Consider the following 12585-nt stretch of genomic DNA (forward strand, 5'->3'; position numbering starts at 1 on the left):
GGACGGTGGGAGGAAGCCGGAGTACCCGGAGGGAACCCACGCAAACACGGGGAGAACATGCAAACTCCACACAGAAAGACCCCGGCCTGATGGTGGAATTGAACTCAGGACCTTCTTGCTGTGCGGCAACAGTGCTAACCACCGTGCTGCCTTTTCCATTAGCACTTAACTCCTCGTCAAATGCTCAACAGACTTAAACTAATACCAGTGAAGAAGGAAATTCAGCAGTGTTCATATATTGTACAACTGATGAGCAAATTGATTCAGATACATAAGCGTTGCCAGGTTACCCTTTAGCATCTTATGGCTCTCCAATTGGAAGCCAGTGTTGCTCATCTGCAGGTGTCCCTGCTACCCTGTTGCAGATTATGATTGAACACAGCTACAGTAAGGTGTCGTCACATGTCAGCGTGAACGTTTGCTTCGCAAGTCTTTTGCTTCACAGAGACGAAGCTCTGATGTAACTCAGCTGTCACATTTAACAAGCATATTGCGCCACATTCAGCGTCTGATATCCTCATTACTCTCATTACCATACTGCTTTGGATTGCTTCTCAAAAGCCAAGCGCTTCTTTTATCCATAATGCGCTTTGTTTAAGATCTCTCCATGGAGGTGTGATTCATGGATGCTCAGTTCCTCTTTATTCATCATGCATCAACACTAAAAAAAGAGAGGCAAGTTTGTGTGTGTGCCTTTTGTGCTTCACATTTCTATAGACCAAAGATTTATTATAGCTAAGATCAACCTGAGCTCACTGAATAATGCATCACCTGCTATCATGGAAAAATATGCTGAATATGTCTCAGCTGAGCTTAAAGGTGTGGAAGTGGGTATGAAAAGTGTAAAGCTCGCTCTCGACTTGTAAGTACGAGACAACCAAAGCAAAGCATTCCTCTCAGCTTTGACAAACGAGCTGGGCTCTGGTTCACAGAGGTTTCCCTTTTTCATAAACTGAGCGCTGCCATGGGAATTAGCATCCATGCGGGTGTTTTTGTGTGGCGAAATTTATATTAAAAATCTCTTCAAGAACTTTTTCAGCTCAGCTTTTTGAATTTCAGAATTTCAATTTTAGCCTAAAATTGCTTCGTGCTTTCCTTCCACATCTGACTGTAGTTCTTAAAAAAAGTGGGGGTGATGAGTTCTGATTTAAACAAAATCGTCATTTCTCGACCTCAATGACAAATGACGTTACAGCAGAGACCCCAGAGCACTTAAAGAGATTGAGCCGCGGTAGGATTGCTCAGAACTGGACAGAGAGGCGCGTGTTAGAGGACATGCTCGTTAGTTATCATATTCATAGAAATGGCACTGCAGGCCTGAAACGAAAGCAGCGCTTGTCAACCTCATAAAGTATCCTCCCCCCACTCTATTAGGCTGATAGCATATTGCCCTCCGTCCTCCTTGGGGAATGGAAGTCGGTGAAATAGAGTGGCAAACACAAGCAGGGGCACATTATGGTTGCTGCTCCTCAAACACTGCGGCTATACAGTGTTTAACTCCTCCTTCCTCCAAGCCATCATGCCTTTCTCTTCCTTTGGGGTGGGGGTCTAATCTCAGAGAGAATCTCATGCCTTTGTCGATCTCCTCCGAAGTGTATTTGGGTTGATCCACCTGTTTATTGTCGAGTGATAGAATTCCATACCTGAGGGCACTAGTCTCTGAGCGGTGCATGGGAATGAAGTCACAGGCTATTGTTCCACCTGGGTGTGTGACTTGAGCCCTGAACAAGGGAAGAAAGGGAGGAGATGGGGTGGGGGTTGGGTGGGGGCTGCGTGGCATGGAATAAATGGGAAAATGGGAGCAAGGAGGAAAACAACAAACAGCCAAAGACAGGTGGAGAGAAGGGAGATAGAGGAGGTTCATGCTCCAGTGTGCTTCCTTCCCAGAAGAACGCCATCTTATCACCCTGCCTTCTGTCCCTCCTCTCCTCTTTCCTCATAGGTGTAAGCGGCTGTTAAAACAGTAAATCAGTCTTTTTCAAGAGACACAACAAAGCAATGCCCCCCCCCTCCCCCCTTATCATCCAGCATTCCAACAGTCCATCCATCACTGACTCAGACTTTGCCTGCAGCTAGTGATACTCAGATGCATCTCCTCTGGACAGCAACTGTGATCATCTTACTAGCCTGGCTTTTGGCAAGGGGGGGGGGGGGGGGGAAGCATGCATTACAAAAGCAAACTATATGAAAAAGATAGAAACCTGAGAACGAATGAGAACAGACAGCAGACAACTTGAAGGGAAGCATGGAGGAATATAGAATCTCAGAATGTTCTCTTCGCTTTTATAAAAGCGTTAAAACTGTTAAGCTTTGATCTAATTGCTCACATTCATGCCACAGTCACAACTGACCAAATACAAAATGTAACTGTGCAGTATTTTTGTCTCTTTTAGCTCCACAACAAATATCTTTTGATGATCAAACGTGACTCTGAAAAGATTGTCACCAGCTTCAAACGATGGCAGCTTATAACATCAGTATAAATTCACAACAGCTGCAGTGTATTATAATGCAGGGTTGCATCTCAAATAGTGAAAACCCCTCAGGAGCTTCCTATAGTGCATATAAAACAGCATCTTTGCAAAGCTAATGTTCATGTGTACGGGCAGAAATGATTTAAGACCGACATTTGGTGGCTTTTTATGAGAGATCCAGCAACATAAAATATTGTTGGCTTATTTGTAGAAGCTCTACAAAAAAGACTGAAATTAGTGGAAGCAAATTGCTGTGCTTTGCATTTGCCATTAAAGGTGCTTAAGCATTTAGAGTTTAGTCTAACTGCCCTTATTTGCATCAACACAGGTGATTTTATACTTTTATACAAACTTCCCAATCATTACTCACAATTAAGTGATGATACTCATTTTAAGTGAGGCTGCAAAATATTGCACCGAGCATGCATTGTATGTTTTGTGCCCGTGTTGAACTGGGCCTATGGCTTAAAGTTAGAAAATAAATTCAAACTGATTCCCTGACGAGGGCAGCCACACAGAGAGTGTGTGTTTGCACACAGAGTGTTTGTGTGTTTGCTTTATGCTCCCATTTTGACCCTGTGTGCCTTGTCTCTAGCTTCTGCCTGTGTTGAATTGCACAGCAGTGTTCGCTCTGTGTTCTCATCATCCCTGGCTGTCCCCTCCCATTAACCCTGACAGCTATTCGTCTGTCATTATTGACCTCAAAACAGCACAAACCCTCACTGTCATCGCAGACACTCGCACACACACACACACACACATAGACAGACGTGCACAGACTACACACTTGCTATGCCTTGCCCTGAAAAATCATTTTACGCTTGTGCTATAGTTCAAGTTAAATTACACAGCACGTTTTATGACTGTCGAGATAAATATCACACTGGAATGCAACGAGTCTCAGGCCAATTCAGACTTATTTTCATTAAGTCAGTTCCTCCTCCTGCCCTGAATAGTTTGGTGCAGGTTGTAACATGAGAACCAGCAACTGGCTACCTCACCAAAGTGTTTCATTTTAGGTGCCATCATCGATTTAAGGTGGAACCACACAAAAACTGTATATTAATCATGTCAAGTAACAGAGTAACATCATTTTATTGGACCACCTTTACTGGGAAATTTGACTTTCTAAAGCTGATGAAAGACCTAAAATATATACACCTAAAGTCCGTGTAGATAGACAGACCATCCCATTTGATCTTTGTTCATGCATGTCTATATCAGTGTGTGAGTGCCTCTATCTACACATACCCTGCAAATAAACAAAACCCAGTAGCCTCCAAAAGTTCAGTTTCCAGCAGGAGATTTATCTGAAGGATTAAAAGGGTGTGCATCTGCTTCTGTGGATCAAGCACGTGCACTGGCCCTCGTATGTATTCTGGACACTGGGTAACACTGAGTTGTAGATTGGTAGCTGCAGGTAGGTAGGCAGGGATCTCAGATGCAGGCTGTCTTCACCTCATTCCATGCCATTATTTTTGCATTATACCTCCTCCCCAAGTGCCCATCTTTCTTCTCTCCATGACTCTTGGAATCCCCAGTCAGCTCCTCTGCGTCTAACGAAGAGACAGACTGGCAATTAAATCCTCCCAGCCTTGATTCAGCTACTTAGAAGAGATCAACGTGGGATCTTTTGGGGGGCTTTTTAAGGCCTGCCACTGTCATATTATCTCAATAGGGTGTCATTACCATCCCATCCAGGCTATCATTAAGCACAATATTCCCCTCTGGGAGAGACGGAAGGTTTACCTAGCTGTATATCAAGTATGTCTATAGACATTATAGTGCATGTGGGAATTTTTTCCTGAGGAGAAAATATGTGCCCGATTTTATTTGTAATATTTTAAAGGAAAGCTTGGCTTTCAATAGATCTTGAGTTGCCTGATCAGATTGGAAAAGACAAGGCTTTCTGCATTAGTGTGCTCAGGATGTGGATGATGAATTCATGTTTGTTTGTACAGTGACCTAAAACTGCATGTAAAGCATGGATCATTCAGTGGAAGCTAGTTTAACCTCTTAAGCCCCAAGCCTACCTAATCTGCTGCTTTTTGCCCCGGTATCAGGGGGCGTTGGGGCTTAAGAGGTTAACTTTGTTTGACCTTCAAGTTGCTGGCATTTTTTTTTATTTGAGCCACTCAAAATAAAACCATGCATGCTGCAGCATGTACTTTTCTTGTACTTTGCAGTGCAATTACAGTAAAATGTGAAACAGCTCTTCTCCAAATTGGTAGGTTTGGTTACAAAAATCTAACAGACCTACAATTAGTAGAGAAAATTTAAGCTTCTGCAACCAATGTAGAAAAATGTACACAAATATGCTTGAGTGACTGTGTGTGTGTGTGTGTGCGTGCTCATAACTCTCTTTCCAGTGTATTTTGTATTCAAGACTGAGGCATGTCCTAACTGATACCTAACATTAAAGACTTGGAGAGCAACCACTGTATCCCTTTTGCAGAAGCTAATGACTCAAATTGTTTTTTTACGACCTAACAGGGAAACACACATCTTTCTTGTCAAAGACAAACACACACAAACATACCTTACATGCAACGCGAACACAAACCTACTCTCATTTGTGGCAGTGAAACAAGTTTCAGCTTCCCCCGCTTTCCCCCTGCATAATCCTCCTATTAAAGCGAAGCATAACACCAGCAGTTCCAGGCAGCAAATCAAACAGATCTTAATCTCCGTCCACCTATCTCGTGTGAATGTATTAACCTTCACAGGAAGCTAGAAATTAGCAGATGCTTGATGCTTTGAAATATTCCGACGCACTCAGCAGCGCACTCTGGTGGTCGCTTGCTATCAAAACTGCTTGTGTTTTCCAAGATTTTGCATTGTGACATGCGGACCCCTATACGAGCCTTGCTGCATTCGGTGCAGTGTCCGATGAACCACATCGCTGCCTGTCATTCACACTGCGCGAATCTATAATTCATTCCTAGCGCCAGCTGTGGCAGCTGAAGGATGGATTCTGCTGGCACAGCTGTCTGTGAAGAGAGCATCGACAGGTAGACAGAACAGGATACAGTCTGTAGCGAGTCTCTTGGGGCTAATGACCTGTACAGTGCTGCAAAGATTTTGAGGTGACAGTTGACATATCAGGACGAACCTGTGATACAGGTTGCAGAAACATTGCCTGTTTGTGTGTGTATGTGGACATAAAGGTTCCCTTCTTTATGAAGGACACAGCTTTAAACTCATGGACACAGGTGACTCGAGGGGAATTATGCCCTTCATGAACCAAACAGGACAGTCTTCTTGTGTAAAAGTGGGTGTTAGACAAAAACTGCATTCAGTCTTTTAGAAAACTATGTGCGCATGTACTTGTTTCTTTGATGTGCATTGGTTTGTCTCCTGTGTGTGTGTGAATCAGCCATCTGTAGAGTGTGAGTGACTTTTTTTCTCTTTATGCATTTGTTCAGGGCTTTTGGCCAAGCCTGTGATCCTGTTGATTGCGCTTATGGTCAAGTGAAAGCCAGCCACAGTGTCCTGTTGGGGCCGAGACTGGAACAGGAATGGATACGGGTCAAAATTTCATTCTTTCTCCCCTTCTTTTACCCTGTGCCCACTCTCTATCACGCTGCCTCCATGGCCTGTAATGAATTGGCTATTCTTCCAGACCTGGGCTCAGCTGTGTACAGCACAAAATTCACACTGAGCTGATCATAAGGCAAACAAGGAAGGAATAAGAGGAAGAAATTTAGAAAACAAATGGAGACAGATGACCAGCTGCTGGTTGCACGCTTTAGCCTGCATGGAATATGGAATTGTAAACTAGCCTTGATCCCACATTAGCTTCACAACTCGTTAAATAATAATAAGATTGTTATTAAGGTCACTACTCTCTCCACTTTACTGGTTGTGAAGACAGTTGTCCATCTGCAGTAATTAAATCTGCTGTGAATTCTTCTGATTCAGTCAGACTGGACTGACGAGCATTTATGGTCTGTGGTAAACTCAGAATCAGAATATTTTATTTAGGGATGCAACGATACCAATTTTTTCAAACTGATACGATACCGATACTTGGATCGGTATTGCCGATACCGAGTACAAAAACCGATACTTCTACCACACACACACAAATACAATTAATTGGAAGACAGGTTTTATTTTATTCTCTGCCGATAAAAAATAATATCTTAATAAAAATGACCACAAAAAAATTTCAAGTGAAAAATAAGCACTTCTCTTAAATTATTGCAGAGTCTCCACATTGTAATTTAACAAAATATCACTGAACTATTGGCACTGTCTCGAGCTTTCAGAATAATAAATAAAAACACTTCGGTTTGGAATAAAATAAATACAAATTAGGTTTGAGAATAAAATAAACTTTTAAATTATTGCAGAGTGTCCATATTGTAAACAAACAAACAAAATAACGAAAGTATTTGGCATTGATGAACGAACTCCCCATCTGCCCGTGGATCATCAGTCCACTGTGCCGTTAAACCGAGGACTGACATCGCGCACACACGGCTTGTCTTTACCTCTTTAGAAAGTTTTGGCACCATTATCTCCCTGATGTGTGGGCGGCTGGGAATTTCGTATGGCAGCTCGAGTATGCTGAGAAGACGGTGCACGACCGGCATTGGCTGGTCATCCAGAGCGATAAAATCAGTCAGAGCCTCTGTTATTTTAACTGCCCGTGGAGTTTCTCTTGACATTTTTCATCGCTTTTCCAAAACCTGAGTTAAAGTTGGCTGTTCCACACTGCTGACATTTTGTTTAGCCTAGCTACAGCAGCCTCCAGTTTCTCTTTTTTATCTGGAGCCGCCAGACTCGTCTAACCCTGTGCCTGTTTAGCGCGGGATGTCCCCCTAGTGGCCAATCTAAAAAACTACAACAAAAATGACAATCCACCCTCTGATTAATGAAATAAGTTAGTATCGGTTCGTGGTATCGGTTAACCTTTACGAGTTAACCGATACCACATTTTACAGTATCGGTACCGGTATCGGTGCATCCCTAATTTTATTAGTCCCTGATGAAATTTTGTGGCCACAGTTGCTCCAAGACAATAAGAACAGTTACTGACCAAACTTAATCAAATAATACAGTATATTACAAGGTTACAAAATATAATAAAATAGCTCAATTATAAATATCCCAGTATGTAGCACAAATTAAATATATATGGTTGAAGCCGAGTTGCCCCTCTTATCAAACTTTTGGAGCTCTGGTCACTTGTATTCATGTCGCTGAATCAGAGTCCTTTAATCTGAGAGCTCAGTGCACTACATGCATACAATAGGTAAATAAAATCACAGTTCATTACTGAATTTACTTCTTCACATAAAACGTTGAAATCCCCGATTATTTTTCGTAGTTGTCATGGCCTGTCATTGATTTCAGGCAGGTGCTATGCATCCAGACTTACCAACACATCTGTTGGTTATATTCCTGCATCAAACATATCTGCATCACTGATTATAAGTTCTTATGTCTCTGTTCCCTCTGGGCAACGAGGAGGACAGGTGCCAGCTTCAGATCCCAGCAGAAGGGCAAGTTGGCATCCTCACTGTTTCCACCTCCTTCTCCCTGCCCCCACTGCCAACAACCCTGGCACATCTGTGGCCGTCCAGCATGGCTGGTGCCAACTACCCTGCGTCCATTGTTCTCCCCTGAATGCATCCAACGCCCATGGGAAAGAAGGCTGAACACAGCGTGGCGCAATCTACACGGCCTGTTAGATAATCTCAAGACATGAAAAGATTCTCTTAGCCTAGATTCTAGAAGCAGCTCTTTGTCGAGCAGGACGGGGGAAGGAAAACACACGATGGTGTTTTCTCCAAAGGTTCTTACCAAATCAGCTCTATTTCTTTTCTCTTTTTTCACATGCGTTGGAGTAAACAAAGCCTTGTATGAGCTTAGTATCACATTCTACGTTCGCATTTGACTTTTATTATATGTAAAACACTGGTTATCGCATGAAAATCATCACCCTTAAGCATGTTTTCCTCTTTTATTCACCGATAGCTCGAACTGATTTTGAAATAGCTTCTGTTCTTTTCACTGTCTTCACATTAGTGCACGGTATCATCACTTTGGGTGGGGAAATACAAAAGAAAGGCAGTAACCACATTAACCCTGGAGACCCCATTGGTTTCCCTAGAAAACCAATGGGGTCAAATTTGACCCCATTGGTTCTCCAGGGTTAATTTGCTCTGATCAACCATCAGTTATGTGTACTTGTATTTTCAGTTTTGCCTCCACTTGTTCAACCCCAAACAGAAACAGCTTTAGGGATTAAATGTGTCACATGGTGAAGCAGGACTGAGGGTCATTTATTAGTGCGTATGCATAAATGGACTGGTATTTACAGAGCACCTTTCTGCTCTAACTGAGCACAAAGCATTTTTTTTGCTACAAGCCACATTGACCCATTCATACAAACATTCATATAATGCTTTTTTCTATGCATTTCTCTAACTAGCATGCATAAACTCACATCTGATGTATGAATGGGGGGCAGTTCAAGAACACTGACACTCAGCTACAGGAGGAGTCGGCGTTACCTGCTGTTGTATTTATACAGTGTAAGCATGGGTATTGGCACATATAACTACTTGGAGTGGTGCTTATTTTCATGCTGTCTCTTGCCCTCAGTACTGTTCATAACCTAGACCTAACTCGATATTCTAATTAAGGTACAAAACTCGTAATGTCCTCACAACGAGTGAATAATAAAGGCTCATATGAAGACAAACTCTTCAAAAAAGCCTGCAAATCAAAGCCTTCTGGCAGCGTCCCACGAGCTGTTTATGAGCTCTGATTATGGCCCCTGTTAGCCTGGTAGGATTCCTGGCATGTCAGAGGGTTTAACAACATCCAAATCACTGTCTGAGTTCTCTCAGCTCTTCCAGGCTGCCCTGTCTGTCAATTTCTACCGCACATACACTCGCACAGAACCGGCTCCAACAGCCACGAGGGAGCACTGAGGAAGGGAATATCAGACTACAGTGAGCAAAGATCCTGTTTTGTCATCACTTACTTTTGCATGCTGTAATTAGTTTTACTAATAACAGTACACCTAACAGTTCTTTGATGAACTGTGAAGGCCTTTTGCGATTTAAAGTAAATTGATTTGTTTTTTTTAGTCATTCAAAGGGTAGAAAACGCTGTAAAAGTTGCTCACTCTGTTTGTCCTCCTGTCTACAACAAAAAATTTTTTTATATATGTGTAGTATTTGCACAGAAGCCATTAGAGGAGACTTCTTGTTATTACTCATTTACAATTTATTGTTTTATCAGCTCTGACTTTATTGAAGTCTGGTCCTTAAAAGCCAAGTGGGAGCACTTAAACACATGCACTTGTTTACACGCTGCACATAAAATGCCCATATGTTTGCGAAAATGCATTTGTGCACTTGTCATACTCCTGCACCATATAACAGTTTGTTCAGTTAACATTGTAAGGAGATCCCCAGAGAGAGATTAAATTAATGGGATAAATTTACGGTGCAGCCACACTCTGATTTATGCACGCTGACAAACACACATATGTCTTGGGCTCAAGGGCCAACTGCTCTTCTTGCTCATGTCTGGTCCACGGCTCCATTCACTTCCTCGGATTTCAGTGCTGCTGCAGAGACGCGTTTTGCCCTCCACTCAGCCAATCTCTCTGTAAGCCTGCCAGACGCTGCCTGACCCGCTGCCAGTAACGGTCTCAGTGTTCAAGGACAGACTCGCTGGGGAGCTGCAAACATTACTGCTGTGCAATTTCAGCCAACAGAGTCTCACTCCATACAAGCAAAACACACATTCACACATGAACTCGTACAAAGATGCTAAAGGAGGCGATGTATCGAGACACGGCACGACGCCATGATAAATGCAGTGAAGAATCCTTGTATTAGTGATGCAGCCTGATAGAGGACAAACTGGCTTCATCACTTACTTCCAATCCTCTACATACATCAGCTACATTTACGATGAGTTTAGATTAAAGGGTGAACTCTGCATGTTTGCAAGTGTGCATATTTAATTAGGAAAACTAAAAAAAACTTTTTTTTTTTAAACCTAATGTAAAATGAAAGAGTTTAAGATTGCTGAGTCAGACTGCACCAGCTGGAAAACCAGCAGGCAAGAAGCCTCAAACTTGTTTCACATGTTGTAAGAATAATTGTGTGGTTTTGTGCTTTCATACACGTGTTTGTGTATATGTTTGGTTTGTTTAGACTAGAAAATTTAAATGCTTAACTAGAGGTAATGATGCAGTCCTCTGCACCTCGAGGCCTACAGATGCGTAGCAGGAGGCAGCTGAGACAGCACTTTCACTCCAGCCCGACAAAGTCAATCCCCCCCCGCTCTCTCTTTCTTATCCCTTTCTCTCCCACTCACTCTAATCCAAACTTCGGCGACTCCATCTGGTAACAGTCTTCAAAGCAGCAGTCATAATATTTCCTCTGTTTACATTCAGTTGACATAAAGCTTGATGAAATCGCAGAGGTGTCAAATAATGCCCAAATTAGCATGTGAAAGTGCGGAGGAAGGTAGAAAAGCACTGCTGTGGAAAACCACGGTGAGGGATGGCAAGTAACAGAGCAAAAAAAGTAGCTTAGAGCAATCCCGAAAAGGAGAGCGGCAGAGCTTTAAGTCTCGGAGGAATTTGAAAGCCATAGAAATCCAGTTGCGGATATTAAGAGGCTTAATCTAAGAGCTTGCTGAGGCTGAGTTTTGCTGTTTGGGCCCCATCACTATCATCCTTGACAGAGGTTAGAGAGGAGACGAGAGGGAATAAGGAGGAAAAGGAAGAGAAGCCAGATGGGAGCAACGGGGAGAATAGGAAACTGCGTATCATTAAGGCAGCCTCACATGTTTCTTATAGGCGAATTAAATATTGCGTGTGTGCGTATCTCTCTGTGTGCACGGGTACTCTTGCAGTAGTTTTCTTAAGTGACTGAATTTTTCAATTTCTTTAGAAATCCAGCCAAATGAAGTATGTGGTGCTTCTTCTTTCATTCATACTATAATTAGACTCAACTAAGCGATCCAGCTGTAGTGCACAACACAGGACGACATAAAGCAGCGCTGCCTGAGATGGAACTCATTATCATCAAGCTGCAGATGTCTCCCAGGAGAGGAGAGAAGAAGAGAGCACACTGGCAGACAGGTGGATAAGAGGAATCCCCTCTGCCTCTGTGGCATCCTTTTCTTCCTTATGGCATTCCTGTTTCCTGTGAATCATTCAGTCCACAAAACCCTCAACATCATTCCATATTTATTAAAGCAATGTCACACTTTGTAGATTCAGTCTTGCAAACACGTCTGGAAGACCAGAAGATCTGTGCAGCAATCGATGAAAAGCTCTTAACTGACCAAATGCATCTTTTTTCCTCACTGTGTAGAAACTATGCTTCTATGGGGCGTCACATAGCTTTGTTCTGTCCACAGAGATAATTGCTTTTGCAGGGAAATTATACATTATTGTGCATTTTGGAATTCAGCAGCACCTTCCAGGAAACAACTGTACACAGCCTGTTAGATAATCTCACATGAAAAGATTCTCTTAGCCTAAAAGCACGTGTTTTTGTTGTTTTTCCCTTCCTCTCTCTGTCTCTTGCTTTAATTTGTATTCTTTATATCACCTGAAGACACTGTTTAAATTCTCCGTCACACATTTGAGTAAACACAGCCCCGAGCCTGGGCTCATGAATGTACCGTGCATACTTATGTATCTCTGCCTCTTTCTGTGTTTAGGAGGCATCAATCGAGCTGGGGCAGCAGTGCCGACGTTCTTACGGACCCCCACGGTGATCCAACCCCACTTGGACATGAAGCCCTTCCTGCAGTTCCCAGTGGAGACCCCCCCTCCTCCGCACAGCATGAGCCTCTTCCACAACTTCAATACGGTGAGAGTGGATGCAGACAACGAGCACAAACACTGCAGCCTTTTAAGTCATCGACTGCAGCGAGAAAAACGCGCGACGCAAAATTGTAAATGTTGCACCGGGGGCTGGAGGTTACCGCCGTTATGCTTTAACTTGCACTCCTCTCTGCGTACAGTTTTGAATGCAATAGTCAGCTTTAAGATTTTTAGGTTGTGCTGCCACGTCTAGATTAACAATGTATGTTGAGACACACTGGACTGCATATTAAAGAA

General features: G+C 42.8%; 1 protein-coding gene across 3 annotated transcripts in view; it reads left to right on the top strand.

Annotated features, from left to right (window-relative positions):
• The window catches only part of znf385a (zinc finger protein 385A), a 67613-nt gene that overhangs the window by 26576 nt on the left and 28452 nt on the right, over nucleotides 1-12585 (top strand). For all 3 annotated transcript variants that reach the window (XM_085145476.1, XM_085145479.1, XM_085145477.1), the window contains exon 2: nucleotides 12183-12334. In XM_085145476.1, coding sequence (XP_085001602.1) covers nucleotides 12183-12334 — 152 coding nt within the window. The remainder of the gene's footprint in view (nucleotides 1-12182; nucleotides 12335-12585) is intronic.

This window comes from Neolamprologus multifasciatus, chromosome 20 (assembly GCF_963576455.1).
Source record: "Neolamprologus multifasciatus chromosome 20, fNeoMul1.2, whole genome shotgun sequence".
NCBI classification, from domain to species: Eukaryota; Metazoa; Chordata; class Actinopteri; order Cichliformes; family Cichlidae; genus Neolamprologus; species Neolamprologus multifasciatus.